Here is a 21,486-nt window from a genome sequence, read left to right on the forward strand (position 1 = left end):
ATATGGCTAAAATCTACTAGCCTGCATGAAATGCATGCTCATGATGCCTTTTTTATTATTATTTTTTATTTCTTGTTTTGAGATATATTTCATATGGGTAAAACCTAATCCCATGGGTGAAACAAGAAATAAGAACAGTGTTCATGGGTGAAACAGTGTTCTTCTTGGTCAGAATTGAAAGTAGTGTTTGTCTATGCATGTGCTTGATTTCCATGAAACCAATTTGGTGGGTTGCTTGAGCTGACTTTGAATAAATGGTTTGATTTTGGATTTAGATATTAGAATTCAGTCCGCTGCAAACCTACAGATACTTGTCCAGTTGCTTTCTGTCACATTATAGATGAAAAGGTTTACTGTCAATCATAGTCTGTTATGTGTTCTAGTTGCATATATTTGGTCTATTATTGTGGTGACCTTGTGGGCGGGTGTGTGTGAGCATGTGCAGGTGGCACCAGTAGGCTACCACACTGGGCGAACTTGGGTATATGTCCAAGCATTGGGTTGAGTTCTAATTTAAAATATGTTAAGCTTCTATCTTCATCTGGTGGCCTTTGTTCTTAATCAAGAGAGAAACGGAGAGAGCAAAATCGTATTCACTTTGTATGTAAAAACAACTTACAAAACCTAATAAGCCTATGTAGGCTTATATATGTTACAAGGTTTACATAATAACACAAACAGCCTATTAACTAAATATAATTACATAACGACCCACTATTATATATATAACTTCTAACACTCCCCCTCAAGCTGGAGAATATATATTAAATAATCCCAGCTTGGAACAGATAGTTCTTAATCGATTATGACCCAATGCTTTGGTAAACATATCAGCTAATTGATCTTCAGACTTCACGAATGGAGTAGAGATGCTCCCACGTAATATTTTTTCTCGAATAAAGTGACAATCAACTTCAATATGTTTGGTCCTCTCATGAAACACAGGATTTGATGCAATGTGAACTGCTGCTTGATTATCACAGAACAATGGAGTAGGAGGTTCAACTGTCAACCCAAGTTCTTTTAGAAAATGTTGTATCCATGTCAACTCACTAGTGGTATGGGCCATTGCCCTATACTCAGCTTCAGCACTAGATCGAGCTACCGCCGTTTGCTTTTTACTTCGCCATGTAACTAGATTTCCTCCTACAAATGTGCATTAGCCGGTAGTAGATCTCCTATCTGAAGGAGAACCGGCCCAGTCGGCATCTGTAAAACCTTCCACACTGAGATGACCATTTGGTTTATATAGTAACCCAAAACCTGGAGCTTGCTTAAGATATCGGAGAATCCGAAGAACAGCAATCCAGTGTGGCATTCTAGGGGCTCTCATGAACTGACTTACAACACTAACAGCATATGAAATATCAGGTCGAGTGATAGTGAGATAAATTAATTTCCCAACAAGGCGACGAAATCTGCCCGGGTCATTAAATAGATCACCCACATCAGCTACAAGTTTTGTATTTGAATCCATAGGAGTATCAACCGGACGACCACCTAACATACTTGTTTCTTCTAATAAGTCCAACACATACTTTCGTTGGGATAAACTTATATCTGTCTTGGATCTAGCTATTTCAATATCCAAGAAATACCTAAGTTTACCCAAGTCTTTAGTGTGGAATCGATATTGCAGAAATAACTTCAACTTAGCAATACCTTCAGAATCATCACCTGTGATCACAATATCATCAACATACACCACAAGAATTATGAAACCAGCTTTAGTGCGCTGGTGAAATACCGAATGGTCAGTCTGACACCTCTGAAGACCAAACTTTAATGCCGCCTCAGAGAATTTTCCAAACCAAGCCCGTGGAGATTGTTTCAAGCCATATAGAGCCTTTTTAAGGCGACAAACAGTGTGAAAATACTCCCCCTGAGCAACAAACCCAGGTGGTTGCTCCATATAAACCTCTTCTGCTAAGTCACCATGCAAAAAGGCATTTTTAACGTCTAACTGAAACAGAGGCCAATGCCTATTAGCAGCAATAGAAATCAAAACACGAATAGAGGAAATCTTAGCAACAGGTGCAAACGTCTCATCATAATCAATACCATAAGTCTGGGTATAACCTTTGGCAACAAAACGTGCTGTTAAACGCTCAACGGACCCATCCGGAAGATACTTCACAGTATATACCTAGCGACAACCAATAGGTTTGACACCTGGAGGTAATGGAACAAGAGTCCACGTGCCATTCGTATGCAAATCATCCATTTCACCCTGCATTGCTTTCCTCCAACCCGAATCAGACAAAGCATCCTGCACAGTCTTAGGAACAAATGTAGTAGACAACTGAGAGGAAAAACATGAGAATGATGGTGATAAGGAATTATAAGAAACATAATGAGCAATGGGATGTTTAGTAGCACACGAGCGAGGAGCTTTACAAAGTGCAATCAGCAAGGAATCAGACACAGTGGAATTTGTCGGATCCAAAGACTCTGAAGATGATGGAGGAGGCACGACAGCAGATGGCTTTGGTCTTCGTTTGTCACCTGTAACGGGGCAGATGAAGGAACCAGAGATTGAGATTGAAGAGAAGGTGAGGGAAGAGGAACTGCAGAAGGAGGCGACTCAAGATTGATATCAAGAAGTGAATCAGTATCTGAAAAATACGGATGGACTCAGAAAATGTGACATCCGCGCTAATAAAGTACCGTTGAGAAACAGGACTATAGCAGCGATAACCTTTATGAGAGCGAGAGTAGCCAAGAAATACACACTTTGTGGCACGTGGGTCTAGTTTATCAAAACCAGGACCAAGATTGTGGACATAACATACACATCCAAAAACCCTAGGAGGAAGAGAAAACAAAGGAGAATCAGGAAATAAAATAGAATGTGGAGATTTGCCATTTAATACAGATGATGGCATACGGTTAATAAGATGACAAGCTGTAAGAACAGCATCACCCCAAAACCGTTTAGGTATACGCATATGAAACAAAAGAGCACGAGTTACTTCTAAGAGATGTCGATTCTTACGTTCTACAACTCCATTTTGTTGTGGAGTACAAACATATGAATTTTGATGAATAATTCCTTTATCACTAAGATATGTATCAAAGGGAGTTGAAGAATATTCCTTAGCATTATCGGAACGTAGAATACGAATTGGACATCCAAATTGAGTTTTGATTTCTTTACGAAATTTTTGAAAAACTAAAAATAACTCAGAACGATCTTTCACTAGAAACAACCAAGTCAGGCGAGAATAATCATCCACAAATGTCACAAAATAATGAAATTTATTAATTGAAGAATGTTATATTGGACCCCATACATCTGAATGAACCAAATGAAAAGGACTAGAAACACGATTATTAACCCTGGACTTGAAAGACACGCGATGGTGCTTACTAAGTTGACAAACTTCACATGACAAGAATTTCAAATAACTAAGACTAGGAACTTGACGCTTCAAAACTTGAAGTGACGGGTAACCAAGGCGACAGTGCCAATGGAATGGAGACAGAGAAGACTGAAGAGCCACAGGAGAAGGTTCGAAATCAAAATAATATAAGCCACCGGCTTTATGTCCCGTACCAATCTTCTTCTTCGTCTTGAGATCCTGAAACACACAAGAAGTAGGATCAAATATAACAGAGCACTGGAGAGATTTAGTAAGCTTACTGATAGACATTAAGTTAAAAGGAAACTGCGGAACATGTAAAACAGACGAGAGAGATAATGAATCACTAAGTTGAGTTGTCCCCAAACCTGAAACCTGAATGGATGAACCATTAGCAAGAGTAACACTTTGAGAAGTAGGTACAGAATGAAAATCAGATAGAAGAGAAGAACATCCGGTCATATGATCAGATGCTCCAGTGTCTATGATCCAAGGACTGCGAGTGGAAGACAATAGACATGTGTGTGCAGTACCTGACTGGGCACAGGTAGCCGTGGAAGATGAATTAGATGCTTGCTTATAAGACAAAAACTGAGTATACTCATCCCGTGGAACATGAACTGTATCTGATTCAGCTACATTGTGCGATCCAGAAGTGACATCATTCGAAGAAGAGGAAACTTAATTTGCATAACTAGATGGTTTCCCATGAAGGTCCCAACAAAAGTTCACAGTATGATTAGAAAGACCACAATGAGTACACTTTCTTAATTCCCTGCCACGGCCACGTCCTCCACGTGAATCACGACCACCACGGGCGGAGCGTCCCCCACGACCTCCACGGTAAGTATTATGTTCACCCTTTGAAACTACCAATGCTGAACGCTCACCACTCTGTCCAGTATTCAAATTTGAGGAATCACTTGCTAGTGTAGCACGCTGAAGTCGAGAAAACACCTCAGCAAGAGATAGAAGTGTTGGACTGCTCATAATCTGTGCACGAAAAGGCTCATATGCTGATGATAAACCGGTAAGAAAACGGACAACATTAAAGTCCGCACGCTGTTGTTGCATACTGCGAACATCAGCAGTGTGGGCTGATACATATTCAGCTCTTCACAGACTCCTATAACTTTGGAATAATACTCTTCTATACTTTGAGTACCTTGTTCAAGATTGAAGTACTATTTACATAGCTCATAAACACGGGTGATATTACCTGTCCCAGAATATAACTGCTGCAATCTATCCCATATCTCCTTGGCTGTATCCAAATAAAGTAACGTTGAACTAATTTGGGGTTCAATACTGTTTATCATCACAGAGATGATCTGAGCATCTTCCTTTTCCCATGCATCAGAGGAAGTATCAGTTGCCTTGAGTTTCTCTTTAGTCAAATGAGAACCAAGACCTCTTCCTTTGAGAAAAATGGCAACAGATTTGGCCCACAATATGTAATTCTTCCCATTGAGCTTAACTGAAGTCATGGGAGGATTAAGACTGTTCGTGGGTGAAAGCAAATCTGAACTTGAACTTGAGGCCATGTTGAATCCAGCAAAACAGAGAAGAAAAAGGAGAGAAAACAAAAATTCTGTATTCTGGCCGAACCTGGAAGCAGGTCTGTAACGGGTCGGATTTTGAAATCGGGTCGGATCCTGGTACGGGTTGGATCCTGGACTATCCCTGGTTTAGTAAACTGGGATTAGAATAGCACAACCGTGTTGCAAACACGGGTCTTCTTCTTCGCTCTGTCACAAACTCCGGTAAACAATACGGCGGAGGTGACGGCAACCCAACCACGAGCAGCGGCCGAATCAACTTCCGGCCGAAAACCAATCTCACCTCTGCAAATCGAGACGAAGAAGCTTCTGCCGGCGACGACGACCACCAAAGAGGAGCTGCCGGTGACGATGAAGAAGGCAGAAATGACGAACACACAGATCTGATTACGGTGAACAAGAAATTGCTGACAGAGACATCAAAACCACATTCACGATCTGAATCACGATTTGAATCACGATTGGAATCGTGATTCACCACCAACCCACCTACTAACTCTCACACTCATGATCATTGTGCTCTGATACCATGTTCTTAATCAAGAGAGAAACAGAGAGAGCAAAATCGTATTCACTTTGTATGTAAAAACAACTTACAAAACCTAATAAGCCTATGTAGGCTTATATATGTTACAAGGTTTACATAATAACACAAACAGCCTATTAACTAAACATAATTACATAACAACCCACTATTATATATATAACTTTTAACTGCCTTCATTGAAGTCTTCATTATTATAGACTCACGAGTCTGTTCATGCTTTATAAACCTTCCATCTTAACTGTCCCTATTGTGTCGAAATGTTAATGATGCGTTAAGTACTACAGGTGTTCATTGATGAGTTGGATGCTATTGCACCTGCACGGAAGGATGGAAGTGAAGAGTTGTCTCAGAGAATGGTTGCGACATTGTTAAATTTAATGGATGGCATTAGTATAACTGATGGGTTACTTGTCCTTGCTGCAACCAACAGGCCTGACAGTATTGAGCCTGCACTCAGACGGCCTGGAAGACTTGACAGGGAAATTGAAATAGGTAATTTTTAATCTTTCTTCTTAGTAATTGTCCACAACCATAAGGAATGTCTTGAGCTTTAGATGTTGCGAGGTTCCAAATTACTCATCCTTTTAATTTTGATTAGACTTCCTAAAATAGTGATTTAGTTTTCATGGTGTTTGTTTTTCCCTTCGCTCAACTGTTCTTAGCATCCAACATATAGTTATCCCCTACCACATACAATGACACATTTTTTCTCATTGGGTTGTTTCAAAAGGCTGACATGCATCAATCCTCAACTCTTGGTTTCAAAACTGTTGGCCCCTCTCCTAACTAAAATAGGAGGGAGGGTGAGAGACACAGAGAGAACTATTGCGCTCAGCCAAGAATATTGTTAAATTTACGAGCCATGTAACAGGCTTTAACTGTACAATATGACAATCTATTAAACATTATTTTGGGTAGGCTCCATATAATTTATCTGCATTCTTAAAGTTTCCATACTTGTTGGCATTTGTGTTATTTTCCCCTTTTATATTACTTTATTCCTTAGTCTTTTATTTTGACCTAGCTACGAGGTTATAATGCTGGATCCTAGTCGTTTATGGAATCCAAATATAGAAGTGGATATTAAAAAATCATTTATTTATTCAATCATTTTGCTAACATTTCTTTCCTTTTGGTAACACTTGAATTTAATGAAAGGGGGAGAAAAGATATAAATGACAGTGGTCTCCATGATACAAATGGAAGGAAACAAATGAAACTACAGGGGTAAATATAGAGTTCCCCTTTTGCTATAGTTAACAGCATAGTTGATATAATAAGAGTTTGAACAATTTTTTTATGAGTACACTAAGTAAATATAAGTATGTTAGAATGATATTTGAACTTAAAATTAGAAAATCTCTGTTTGTTTTGTTCACCAGGAATTGAGTACCTTGCTGCATTGGCTGAGGCTGTTATATCTCACCTGATAGGGAATGACTTAATTTGCTTGATAATTTATATGCAGGTGTACCATCTCCCAAGCAACGTTGTGATATACTGTTTGCCCTTCTTAGTGAAATGGAACATTCACTTTTGGACATGCAAGTTCAACATCTTGCTATGGCTACACATGGTTTTGTGGGTGCTGATCTAGCTGCCCTCTGCAATGAAGCAGCCTTGGTTTCTCTTAGGCGATATGTTGACTTAAAGAAACGTTCTGATATTTCACACCTCAACGGATTATCTATTGTAGATGATGATTGCCCTACTAGTATAACAAAAGGCTCTGATTTTCCTAAATATGCAAGGGATCTATTTTCAAGAGAGAATTCAGAATCAGCATCTTCATCTATTCCAGATTTGCTTATTTTTTCGGAGGCTTATAAAGGAGTTAATACTACTAGGGTAAATAAGACGTTTAAAGTGGAAGAACAGTTCCTGAAAGTAACTTTCGAAGATTTTGAAAAGGCTAGAATGAAAATAAGGCCGAGTGCTATGCGAGAGGTATATTTACACACATATTCTGGATAATTTTTTATATCGCATAATGATTTGTTGAGTGTCCATTAATGACAAGATGACTCAACCGAGTCATTGTGTTGTTGGGCAAGAGTTCGGTTCATGTTCCATCATTTGGTAAAGAAAAAATTTGTAGTTGGTCTTCTTTATTACAATACTTGTTCCCAATTTTTACTAGGTAATACTTGAGGTTCCGAAGGTTAATTGGGAAGATGTTGGTGGTCAAAAGGAGGTAAAGACACAGTTAATGGAAGCTGTAGAATGGCCTCAAAAGCACCAGGATGCTTTCAAGCGTATTGGAACCCGTCCCCCAACAGGGGTATTGATGTTTGGTCCGCCAGGGTGCAGCAAAACCCTTTTGGCACGTGCAATAGCTTCTGAAGCAGGGCTGAATTTCCTTGCAGTGAAGGGTCCAGAACTTTTCAGCAAATGGGTTGGAGAATCTGAAAAGGCGGTGCGGTCTCTCTTTACTAAGGCAAGGGCAAATGCCCCTTCAATTATATTTTTTGATGAGATTGATGCTCTTGCCGTTATACGTGGGAAAGAAAGTGATGGAATTTCTGTTGCTGATCGGGTTATGAGTCAACTTCTTGTTGAATTGGATGGTAATTAATTAATTTTATATATCACATTTAATTATTATTATTTATTTTTATCCCCTTGCTGCTTCTGGACGGCTTCCATTTAAAAGCACGAACAAATCCTTTAGCATCTCCTGAGGTAGAAGTATAGCAACTTTACATTTCCTTCCAGTTTTAATTGTAAAACACGAATTTTCAACTAGGTTACTGAATTGTCATTGTTTAGATTTGTCATCAGCAGCTGGGGAAACAAAATTTTAATTATATCCTAGGTTTTCATATGCAATGAGATCTCTTTTTAGGAGATCCACAAATCTATTAGCTGTAGAACTTCAACATACTTACCGATATAAAATTAAAAAACAGAAAAAGAAGTAACTTCAATATCTAATGTCATTATGAAATTGAACTGATACCTTTTCCATTACAATCTACAATATAAACAAATACTTTGTTGTTTTAGGTTTGCAGCAAAGAGTTAATGTTACTGTTATTGCTGCCACAAATCGGCCAGATAAGATTGACCCTGCTCTTCTAAGACCAGGTGCCACCAATCTTTCTTTGTCTAAGTTAGATCTTGAGTTTCTCCAACACTTTCCTATTTCTTTCTTCTACTAAGTCAATAAGCCTCCTGATAATTGATTGAATTTTGATAGGACGCTTTGACCGACTGTTATATGTCGGACCTCCTAGTGAAACAGACCGTGAAGATATATTTCATGTCCATTTGCGCAGAATGCCATGCCATTCTGATGTATGCATTAAGGAGCTAGCTCTTCTCACTGAAGGCTACACTGGGGCTGACATATCGCTTATCTGCCGTGAAGCAGCTGTTGCAGCTATTGAAGTTAGTTGAGTTCCATTTATATGATAAAAAAATTCTCTCTGAAAATTTGCCCTAGTAATATGCATATATATATTCTTTGAATGTTATCAGGAGAACCTTGATACCTCAGAAATAACAGTGGAACATCTAAAAAGTGCAATTGAACAAGTATTCCCATCAGAAATTCAGTCTTATCAAGAGTTGTCCACAAAATTCCAAAGGCTTGTCCACTCTAGTGCAACAAGGGATGAAGTAGGCTATCAACCATACTCAAGCAAATCGAATTGGATTCATTTCAGGTACTCATTTCCTCTTTTTTGTTTAAAAGGTGCAGTTATTGGTATCATATATGCTAACATATGCCTAGTCAAATCTCTGCTATTATGGTAAGTCATTCCATAAATCGTGGTATCATATATGCTAACAGTTATATCTTTCTCTCTTTCATTTTATTTTTTCTCTCAGACATTTTATTTAAATATGGTTATAGCAATTAGCAAATACAAAGTTATACATTACGTCATTACCGGATTGGGATTCACCTTCAGAAAATTCAATATAAAGCTTGAAGTTTCTTGTGGTAAGGTTTAATATGCAAATTTGGGAAATTTCACTAGGATTCTGTATTGAAGATGATTTCTTTTTTTCATTCATGAATGGGTGGAAATTTTATAAAAAAAGAACAAATAGTACAAGAACTGGAGGGAATTATACATCCTCAATACTGATCATGTAAGGAATGGCTTGAATAATACCATCTCCTATACAAGCAAATTAAGAAAACAAATATTTAGGAAAAAAAAGAAAACAAAACAAAAACAGAACTGAAGAACCACAGCATCAGAATGTGGCACTCAAATCCCGCAAACTAAGATGAAGAGCAATCTGATCAGGAGTCCTATGTACCTCACCATACATTCTAGCATTCCTCTCCCTCTAAATATTCCATATGGTAATAGCAAAGATTGCTTTAACAAATTTGGCTTTTGATGACTTGCCCTTTGAGTAGTTAACAAACCATTCTGAAAGTTCACTGAAGGTTTGGAACTGATGATGAACTTGATTGTAAAATCCCAAAACCAACCCCAAACAGATTGTGCCAAAGAACAGCCCCCAAACAAGTGATCACAATTATCTACTGCAGCAATACAATTATAACAAACTGGGGTTAAATACAACCCCCTCTTCTTCAAATTGACAAAGGAAGGCAGAGCATTATGATGGACCAATACTGATGTCAATCCTGCTTGAGGTCTGCTAGCATTCCATCAAACATTCTCCCAAAGTACTTTTGGTCCTTTATGTCTGCAGGAATTCCAAAAACCTTTAGGAGGGCCATGCTTCCAGATAATTCTATCCACTTGTGAAGTAATAGGAATACTCAAAATTTCAGTTTTCAAACGATCAGTCAGCAGGCAAAATCCAAGCACCATTCCTGTTTACATGACTGGGCTTCATATATCTATTTCATCCCACAGTTCTCCAAAGTCTCTGACCTATAATCAGCAAAATAGACTTTCCATTGCACCATAGATCTGAGAGGAGATTAAACTGATGGCAATCTGCAACTTGGAACTGGATTTGCTGCAACATAAACTCTCTCACCTTTAGCATGCTTTTCCATATGGCTGAATCTGACCCTTTTGGTACACATTCCCAGAACGAACTGTTCCTTATGTATTTTTTATTGAACCAGGCAACCCATAAACAATCTTTATGTTGAATGAAGTCCCAAACTAGGTTACACTGAGCAGTATAATTAATATCTCCAATTCTTCTCACTCTAAAACCACCTTCACTCCTTGGGAGCACATTCTTATTCCAACTGATCATATGAATGCAATTCTTATCATTTTGGAAACCCCACAGAAATCTCTTCAGTAGCAAATTAAATTTCTTTTTTTATTGGCAACCCATAAACAATCTTTATGTTTAATGAAGTCCAAAACTAGTTTACACTGAGCAGCATAATTAATATCTTCAATTCTTCTCACTCCAAAATCGCCTTTACTCCTTGGGAGCACAACCTTATTCCAACTGATAATCTGAATGTGATTCTTATTCCCAAAAATAGGTGAAGGAGATCAAGACTGATCTGATAAGTTCTACCCTACAAGCCATGGACAGATTTAATCCATTCCACACAGAAAGTTTTGCTGCAACTTTGTCAAGAAGTGGATTACAGTGGCCGCTTTTAATACCATTTAGATTCAAGGGTAGGCCTAAATATTGAACAGGTAAATTGTCTCTTTCAAAGTTTAAACTGCAAAATCCTTGGCACATTTCTTTTCCTTCTAACTGCTTTAGAAAAGAAAATGGAACTCTTTTCCTTGCTAACGATAAGTCCAGAGAACCTGTAGAATTCCTCAAACACCTCAGCTAGAACTTTTGTTGTCCCCAACTGTTCTCTCACCACAACAAAGAGGTCATCAACAAAGAAAAAGTGACTCAGCTTCATACCGTCTTCTAAACTGAAGGACACAACTGAATTGAGCCCTCCCTCACTTTTTCATTCATCAAATTAGAGAAATGCTCTGTAGCTGGAGTAAAAAGCTAAGGAAAGAGAGGGCATCTGATGGGGTACAGGATATGATTTGAATACATGAGTTGTACATGCTTCAACATTACTTTGGAGAAGAGGGAAAGAGAAATAAAATTGGGGATTTTAGTGATTTAGGGTTTTATTTATGCTTATTGTTATTTTGATAATGTTTGAATTTTAGGGTTACTTTGGTAGTTTTATGTTTTAGGGTTTGCTTAATAATTTGCCTATTTAAAGGCTCCTTTGTAATTTGAGAGGTCAGTTTTGAGAAATTGAATATTATCGTTGAGTTTGCGAACTCCCTTTGTGTCTTTCTCCCTATTGTTCTTGCTGTTCTTAATCCCTCTGTCTATCTTTCCTACCTCCTTCAATCTGATTCTCATCCCTATTCTTCTGTCTTCTCACCTCCTTCGTCTAGCCTCATCTTATCTTCTCATTCTCATCTCCTTTCTTTCTAGTTACTATAAGTTACTACTTGTCCTACGTCAATTGATGGGGAACGGGATATGATTCGAATACATGAGTTGCACATGCTTCAACATTACTTTTGGAGAAGAGGGAAAGAGAAATAAAATTGGGGATTTTAGTGATTTAGGGTTTTATTTATGCTTATTGTTATTTTGATAATGTTTGAATTTTAGGGTTACTTCGGTATTTTTATGTTTTAGGGTTTGCTTAATAATTTGCCTATTTAAAGGCTTCTTTGTAATTTGAGAACTCAGTTTTGGAGAATATTGATTATAGATTTCTTTGAGTCTCTCTCTGTGTTCTATTGTTTCTCTCATTTATGTTCTTGCTTTTCTCACCCATGCAGTCTATCCTGCCTATCTATTCACTCTGTTCTCACACCCTTCCGTCTATTTTCTCATGCCCTTCTTCTAGTCTATCTATTCTTCTATTTTGTCATCCCTTTCTTTCTTTCTGGTTACTTGTCCTGTGTCAGAATCCCTGTCTGATTCTTGGTTTGTGGATCATACAAAAGGCAAAAATATCATGTGCAGTTTGATAAGGTGTATTTTTCACTGCTGTGTTGTGGAGTATATGGGGTGAGAGGTAGATGGATGTATGATGGGGATACTCATTCTTCATATCAGTTGGCTATTAAGGCTTGTTTTGAAGGTCTTGATGCATCTAGTTTGTCCCTATCTGATCTGGATCATATTTTCGCTAGGACTGATGTTGGATTGGAGGCTTTCCTTCTCTCTCTTTCTAGCGTGTTTTGTTTCTTTTTGCTTTGTTTTGCTAGTTTGGGGTATACCCTTAACTGGCTGTTTTGATATAAAAAAAATAAATAAATAAAAATAAAAATACAAAATAAAAAATTTCTTGTGATCAGTAATTGATTACTTTATCCTATTTACTTCTATTGTTCAATTTGTAGTTTAATAAAACTCCCGCATTCAGGGGGAAAAAAAACACTTATACAAAGTGTTACAAAGGGCAATAGGTCCAAAATCTGTAACTTTAACAAGAGTAAGGAATGTTGCATTCATACCAGTTGGCATAGAGCAGTTGTGAAAGAAAAACAAAATAGCTTTAATGAGATCATAATAAATGATAGACCAATACTTTTTAAAGAACATGGCAGGAAACCCATTTCGGCCAGGAGACTTATCAGGATTGAAAGCCATGACCACCTCCTTGATCTCTTCTGCAGTAACTGAATACTCAAATTACACCTTTGCTCCATTGATTAGCATCTCCTAGGAGGTTTCAACTCTATATTTGCTTCATCAGTAGTTCTAGGGTGCAGTCCTTTGTAAAAATGCATCAACCATTCTCTTATCTGATCCTGGTTAGTAGATAGACTTTGAAATTGAATGGATAGCCCTTCTCTGCTTCCCTTTCTGGTGGAAGGATCTGGAACATCTATCATGCTCTGTTAACCACTTTAATCTAGATTTCTGAGCCCAAACAACTTCCTCCTGGTGAGGGCCAGCTCCAACTCTTTGGCCTTTCTTTATTTCAAAACCAAATTGTCTTCCATGGGATTGATCAAGAGGGCCATCTTAATACACTCCAGCTCTCCCATAGCATCTCTGGCCTGTCTCAAAATTGAACCTCTTTCCCTGTTTAGACATTGATTTTTTTCCTTAACCTTCCTGAGCCTCTTCATAAATCTGTGAATTGAATTACCACTAACCTCTTCCTTCCAAGGTTCAGCAACTATGACATCCACCTCTTCCTTAGAGCACCAAACCCTTTAAGAACTTAAAAGGTTTAGGTCCTAATGCACAATCTGCATTATAAGAAACAATCAAAGCAAAATGATCTAAAAGAGAGGCTGCTGTTAAGGAGAGATTTGAAATCTCAAACACTCTTGAGCCATTCCCCATTACAAAGCCCTCTATCGAGCCTAGCACAAAGTCTTCTACAATTAAATTGGCTATTAGACCCAGTGAGACCCCCATTTGTTATAGGAAGGTTGTCCAAACCAATTTTTTGAAGAGTTTGATTAAATTCGTCAAGCAACCTCTTTGGAATTCTCAACTCCCCCACCTTCTCCTCATGAAACCTCACTAGATTCCAGTCCCCAATGGCAATCCAAGGACCTTGAATTATAGATGAATGAATCTGCGGTACTGCATAGATTGGCAGCATAGACACCAGTCATGAAGAAATGAACATTAAGGTGCAATAAGTTAACCTTGAACAATATACACTGAGCATACTCTTGCACAACCTGCACATCAACCTTACTAACATCCCACTCAAGCCAAATTCTACCACCATTAGATACAGTATAATTTCCACACCAGTTCCAGGAACTATTGATTTTAGAAGACACACTACTGAACTTATTCTGCTTTACTCTAGTCTCAACCAAACAAACCAAAAACAAATTATTTTCCTTCAACCATTTATTTACCATTCTCTGCATCTTGAGCCTATTGAAGCCTGACACATTCCAACAACCAATCATTGAGAAAGATTGGTTGATGGATGTGCTCCATCAGCAGACATAGCCCTAGACACCCAATTTGAGGCAACAACTCCATGCATTTTCTTTTTAGCAGGCATGCTTTTACCTCCAGAGCCCTTATTCTTCTCATCTTGATCTGGAATAGAACCACCATTCTTCTCTGCAACTATACTCTCCCCTTCGTTGCCCTTTGTGAAATAACTGATATCTACTAGCAGAGATAGTAGCTAAATCTTCATGATCTTCCACGCTACCATCTTCAACACCCTGATCCTCAAGCTCCTTTTGTAACTCATTAGGAACTTCAGAACTCTGGTCCACTCCAACAACAACAGCCTGAAAATAAATTAATGTAATTTATTTAATATAATCATATCTAAGCTAATTTCTTCTACCATTACACCATTCTGCTGCTTCATTTTTTTTTTTTTTCCTTGAACAACTCACCTCATTCACCACAACCCTAGCTATCAGACGTAGTTACTGAGTTGGATGTGATAAGTAACCAACCTTGATTTCTAATGAATGACTAGGTAACACAAAATATATATTTATCTTTTTACAAATTCCAGTTATATATATAAAAGAATGCTTTAGTTGGGTGAAGATTATGCTCACGCCAGTGTTATAATTTTGGCTCAAAAATTCATCCAATCTAGATGAAATTTTCAGACCTCTTTAATTTTACGTTAACGATTGTACCAGTGGTGGTTAGATCGGCATTGTGCTCTCAATGCCTCCATAGCCGCAAGAACCACTACTCTCTCTCACCCAAAAACCCATTTTAGCAAGTACCCAACTACTGCCACATATTTAACTTTCTCTCACATACCCAAATAACCACCGCCAAAGGCTTCTTTTTTGCTGCGCTGGTTGAAGTCCTACAGGTTCCCTCTACGGGTGCCATTTGCGACGATGTTCACTGCTTGAATCTCTAATACTCCACCCCACAGATCTCTCCTGAACGTACGCAACGCATCAATTGGTCTTCCAAATTCCACAACTGGGTTACCTGAGTATTTAATCGAAACCAAAACACCTAACATTCTAAGACATTCACATATTTTGGATCCCAATGTCAGTAGTTGGGTTTCATGAAGAGAGAAAATTTAGGGTTAGAGAAGGTTGGATGGAAAAAGATATTAAACTGATGAATTAAAAAGTCACTTTCAATCTTTAGGGTTAGAAGGGTAAGTTAGTAATTTAACTTTATGTTGCTGACATCAACCAACATGTTCGCAATTCAGAAGAATGTTTGTGGGGGTAAAACGGTACTTTTGTTCTCGCAATTAAATAAACTAGTGGAGTTAACTCTGACAAAGGGTGTCAGAATAATTTCTTTTATAGTTTCATCCCAGGGTAATTTGGATAAACTTCAGGGGTGGTCAGAGTAATCCACCCTTTATTTTATTAATATTATAATATTATAATATATATATATATATATATATATATATATATATTTAGTTTACAGTTCGGTTCTAATGGATCTGGAACCAGAACCGGACCAAGCAGACAGTTCAACTCATACCGGTTTGCCGGTTCCAACGGTTTTTTGTGCACCCCTAATTTTAATTTGTTACCAGAGGCAAAACAGCTCCAGATTGTTTCCTATAATGAAGCAGTTTCAATTAAAAATAATAATACAAAAAAAAAAAAAAAAAAAAAAAAAAAAAAAAAAAAAAAAAAGCACCTCAACTTCAGAAATGACGCTCACGCCTTTTTCAGTTTCCATGATGATCACATAAAACATTAGCTGCCTTGGTATATATGACTTTGAACGTCTGACAGATCTAAATTTTTATATGAACTTCCATAATGCTATTTTAACAGAAAATGTTGGCAAGAAAAGCCCCATCAAACCTTTACGAACCCACCAGGTAATCTTTTAAATTTTAGACACTTGTCAAAGGCCTTCGATTATGTAAAGAGCAATGATCCTACAAAGAACAGTGAGCTGGAAGAAAACTAAATTCAGTTAATGACCACAATGGACTTTTGCTCTGTAGTAATTCAGTTAATGACCACAATGGACTTTTGCTCTGTAGTCTTCGGTGTTTCAAAAATGTGATCAAATGGTAGATACTTGAATTTGCATTGAAGCCTTATTTGACTCCTCCATTAAGCAAAAAAATAATTACACAAGCAATTGTTCACAAGGAAGATTAACTTCTATATTCTTCGCCACCACTATGAAGATCAAATGGGCACCGCAACTCTATCTCCACGACATTATTGTTTTCTATAGGATCGCCGTAGTCTAAATGTCACCTAAGTATCGCATCACCAATCATCCAGGTTTTATAATGTCAAGCATTTCTGTCAAACGGTTTGCCATATGCGTTGTACATAGTTTCCAGATCTTAACCTTAAATGTAGTGTGAACCTGTCAGTTAAACATTCTTAGTTGGGAGAGTTTGATACAGTCAAGCAGCTCCTTTAAGCTTCCAAATTTGACACAAGAATTAGGTCTAAAAAAGCTAGAAAGAAATAAATTTTTTTACTGCCAGTTAGTCTATTAGCTCTAGTATATAAAGGGAAAGCTTGGAATTTTCTTACTGCTTTGAGGACACATATAGCTTGTTGATATTAATTGGAAATGGATTGTGCAAAATATCTGCCCGAAAAGAGAGGACAAAAACATTGGGTAAAAAGTATTCCGTACTTTTCAACTTAAAATTTGGGTGTGACTACTGCCCTTCCCATTTGCACAACGTATAACTCTCTCTCTCTCTCTCTCTCTCTCTCTCACACACACACGCACACACACTTGTCATTAATTGATCAAATTCTATACTCCTACCTACATTTGGTTTCTTATCCTTTATGCATAGCTTTTATGAAACTTATTTGTTACTAGTATTAATTGGCCACCTCTCTCTTTATGTGCATGTGTGTGATAGTTGTTGTGGATGCTACTTTCTTCTTTGATACAATCTTTCATGATCCGGTACATTCATCTCTTCCAGGGTTTGAATTAATTGACAAATTTTGATCTGTTTTGGTGAAGCAGGGCGCTGATAAAATTTATACCACAATTTATTCATCGGTTACCAGCAGCATTTTCGCTGTCAAAGTTTTATTCCAGTAGGTAGCCACATTTTTGCCAAGAGTTACGCCTTTGTATATTTTGGTTTGCAATATACTGTTTGTTCCCAGAAGATGAAAGATCGTGTGATGTGGATGTGATCTATAAAGGGGCTATGAGAGTTTGGAGCTCACTCACTGTTCATCTGTCTGCCAGCTGTAGTATCGTTATGTGCGCTTTCCAAGAAAATAACTCATTTGAAGCCTTGGTTTGTTGAGCCAATTATATTCTCTCACTGGTTTATGGGTTGATACTAAAGCTCCATTCGCAATAAAAACAATCAGCCTTTCTGGTTTATGGGTTTGTTGAGCCAATTATACAAGTGAACAAATAATTGCCGGATACATGACAAAGGCGATCACAATGCTACCGAACACACCGAACAAACTGGCAGCCCAAACAAATCACAAAGCATCGTGAAACCATTAGCAACATTTCAGATGCTAAGGGAATGCCCCAAAATAGGGGTCCGAACCTAAGAAGAGAAATTAGGCTTTGATTCCATGTTGTAAAGCATAAAATGAAAGCGAATAGATAAATAAAATAACTAGACACAAAGATATTACGTGGTTCAGCCATTAGTGTTTACATTCACGTCATAAAGAGCCCAACAGGTTACATCACTTTTATAATACTATCTCAATTCATATATAATATAATGGTGGAGGGTTCTTTATATAGAAGAAGAAATTATGAGAATTGAATGATGAGAATGGGAAGAGATAGAAAATAGGAAATAAGGATGATTTCCACTTGCTGCCATGGCTTTATAGGTAAGACATGCTACCTTGGAACTTAAAGAAAGTCAAGCTCCTCGAGTGACAATTATTACGATTTTTCTCCACTAATTCTCTATAACATCAAATCTTCAATAATAGGAAACAGAATTAATTACTGAAAGCCTTTCTCTTACTAATTTTTCTATTAAATCTTCAATAGTTTATTTTAGGCGCCAACAAAGACCTCCCTCATTCGATCGTTAATGGAGCAATAAAAATATTAAAATGTCATTCCTACACTTAAAAAAAAAAACAAAAAATTCACTTAATGTAAAATGACTATTATGGCATTTATTAAACAAATTCAAAGAAGGGCATTTTCAGTATTTAAATAGTATACAAAATTCAGTTAAAAAATATTGAAAAATTTAGTGAAATATAATAATAATAATAATAATAATAATGGATAATTTAGATAAAATTCAATATGCAAATTTGTTATTTTACGGATTTGATTCGATCCAATTTGTAGGATAATGAATTGGTGGCGAATTAATATTTGTCTAATTTGTCACGAGTGAATCGGATTAAATAATTCTATTAGATACGTATCCAACCCTAGAGAAAATGGGGCGCGAATCACTTGCAGTGAGACTCCCATGCAGTTTCCTGCTGTAACTTTTAAGTGGTCCATATTTGGTCACATCATTCTTCAGCTAACGGACACTAAGGTCGCGTTTGGCCAATTACACCACTATTTATAAGTAACATTTCATCACCATTTATAAGTCACATCACATAGTCTAAAAAGTAATGTCACAAATAAAAATAACTCAATTCAACATATTATTTATGTTATTATTTGAAATTAAGAGTAGTGATGTTTCTTTTTACAAATGGTGATATTACTTTTTAGACTCTGTGATGTTACTTATAAATGGTAGTGAAAAAAATAATTTAAAAAGTAACATCACCACCATTTATAAGTAATATCACAGGAGTTTAAGTAACATTACCAAGTTTTGAGGGTGAAAGATACTTATAGATGGTGGTGATGTTACTTTTTAGATTATGTGATGTTACTTTTAAAAATAATAATAAAATATTATTTATAAATAGTGATGTACTGCTCACTGTGAGAAACAATACGAGAATTGCACAGTGATTCGCGCCCGAGAAAATGAATGTTGAAATATTTACGGAGGCAAATCGGTCAGAACACATCTGCTCTTAGGGCACGCATGTCATTGAATAGGGTTTGGAATATTTTTTCCAAAAATGAAATAATGAATGTTGAAAAAGTCACAAAATGTGTCAGAAAAAATGTTCTACGATGGCACACGTCATGCCATTGATTGATTAAGCAAAATTAGGGTTTCCAAATTTGAGCTAGGGTTCCAATCTGACACGTCTGCTCTCATCCAACGGCTGTGACACTACCCTAATTGGAATACAGCTATTTTTGCTAGTGGCCGCCACAACACGTACTGCCAGATTACTCTATATAATTCAGAGTTTGGGCGTCACTTCAATATCGCTTTGGCTTATTCAGGCAATAGTTTGTACTCTCTCTCTTGTGTGCCAACGCTTCGATACGCACCTGAACCGGCCAATCTCTTTCTCTGTATACGGTCTGCCGGTTCAGGTTCGTGTCTAAGCCATGGCACACTGACGGGCACATCTCATACCATGTTGAAGTGGGGTAAATTTTTTCATTTTGCTATCTGGTCTTTCATGTTGTTTGTGCTTTCATCGAGTGTATACCTATAGGCTATATCTTTATCCAGTATATAGAATCTTCTACCATGGTTTGCAGTTGCGATCTTGCTTGCGGTTGTGGTGTAATGATCTTACTGATTCGAACAAATATCAATACAAATCGATTAGATCGATTGGTTCATGAAACCCGTATACAGATATACGGGAACGATGCCTTCTACTTAATGTGAGAATGTGACTTATTTGAACAAATCGCTTCTTCATGAAACCCATATATTGCCTTCTACTTAATGAGAGAATGTGGCTGGTTGGACCGGTTGTTTTTTTATTTTGGTTTACTTTTCAGAAAAAATTTAAATACATTTTCTAAAATGTATTTTATTAATTGTGTTAAAATTTTTTTTTTTTTATTCACTGCCATGCGAGTTTTTATGCGTAATATTTATTTATTTATTTTTTATTTTTGCTAGTGGCTGCCACGACACTGACAGATTCTTCTATTTTAGTATTTATTATTTATGTTGTTGTTTAATGGCTCCCTTCACATTATATAGGATAGGATAATTTCGTGAAGACACTATAAAATGTAAATTGGTTATACTTTCTTGTTGACACATTATAGGTACTAATAATCATTGTGTGTTCATTTTTTTTGTAAATATTTTAATTTTTTTATTACGGACTAATTCCAGGATACTTTTATCATCACTGAGTTTACAAAAGTGACATTTTCTCGATATTACTATACACTTTGTTCTAATCTGTTGGCACCAAAAATTGGCAGCCATCTCAGCGATGACGTGGACCAATGAGAAATTGACAAGTGTTTATTATATCTTAAGGGAAGTCGGCCAATAAAGAGACAAAAGGAGAAAATCTAGGCAAATATATTTCAGCTACTTTGTTGATAAGGTTGTTGCTAAATATATTTGTAGAGATTTGAATCAATTCAAATATGTCATCAATTGAAAAGAGAAGACTTAAGAGATTTAGTTACAATAAATAACTAAATCCCAATGAAGTAGGAATTTCAACAAGAAAGGAATAACCGTATAAGTTCAAAAGTTACAAATGGCCATTAGGCCATTTAAGGGAATGAAACGGGCTCCTAAACTTAAGGAGGGGAGTTGCTAAAAATTAGCAACTTTTCAGCAACTTTCTAGCAACGGTTTAGCAATATCTCGGCAACTTACATATGATTAAATCGAGGAAGGTTGTTTTTATAGAGATTTCCTACTGAAACAAAACAAGAAAGGAAGCGGAATAACAATAGGATTTGACTGAGTTCAAATTGTGAAGAAAAAGAATCAAAGAAGGAGAGATTTTTTAGCAATAACTTAGGAAAATAAGTTGAGATAGAACTTCTATAAATAGAAGTATTGTATTCCTATTCCAATTTGTCCAGCACCACCACAAAACATGCATTTCAACTAAAAAAGTTTTCAATTGAACGTCATTTTTTCCCTATCAATTTCTTTATTTCAATTTAATGGCAATTGATTAGATCATTGTCAACTATTTCAATTCAGCCATTTACTTTTTTTCAATTTCAATTATGCCAATTTTAATTACGCAATTTTAGTTAGGCTTTCAATTCAATGGCAATTGATTAAATTCTTGCCATTGAATCGTAGTGACAATTGATTAAATTCTTGTCA

At 36.8% G+C, this 21,486-nt stretch overlaps 1 protein-coding gene across 5 annotated transcripts in view; it reads left to right on the forward strand.

Annotated features, from left to right (window-relative positions):
* LOC132279469 (calmodulin-interacting protein 111-like) overlaps positions 1–17,687 on the forward strand; it is a 56,109-nt gene extending 38,422 nt beyond the window's left edge. For 3 of the 5 annotated variants that reach the window (XM_059781451.1, XM_059781453.1, XM_059781456.1), the window contains 7 exons: positions 5,753–5,960; positions 6,937–7,415; positions 7,609–8,035; positions 8,475–8,555; positions 8,668–8,858; positions 8,949–9,136; positions 17,313–17,687. In XM_059781451.1, the coding sequence (XP_059637434.1) occupies positions 5,753–5,960; positions 6,937–7,415; positions 7,609–8,035; positions 8,475–8,555; positions 8,668–8,858; positions 8,949–9,136; positions 17,313–17,397 (1,659 nt within the window). In that variant the 3' untranslated portion in view covers positions 17,398–17,687. The other 2 variants (XM_059781455.1, XM_059781454.1) reach the window with 2 other exon arrangements.
* The last annotated feature ends 3,799 nt before the right edge of the window (positions 17,688–21,486 follow it).

The sequence above is a fragment of the Cornus florida genome, unplaced genomic scaffold (genome assembly GCF_030987335.1).
Source record: "Cornus florida cultivar Cherokee Brave unplaced genomic scaffold, ASM3098733v1 CherokeeBrave_3.0.0_Hap2_Chr10, whole genome shotgun sequence".
Lineage (NCBI taxonomy): Eukaryota > Viridiplantae > Streptophyta > Magnoliopsida > Cornales > Cornaceae > Cornus > Cornus florida.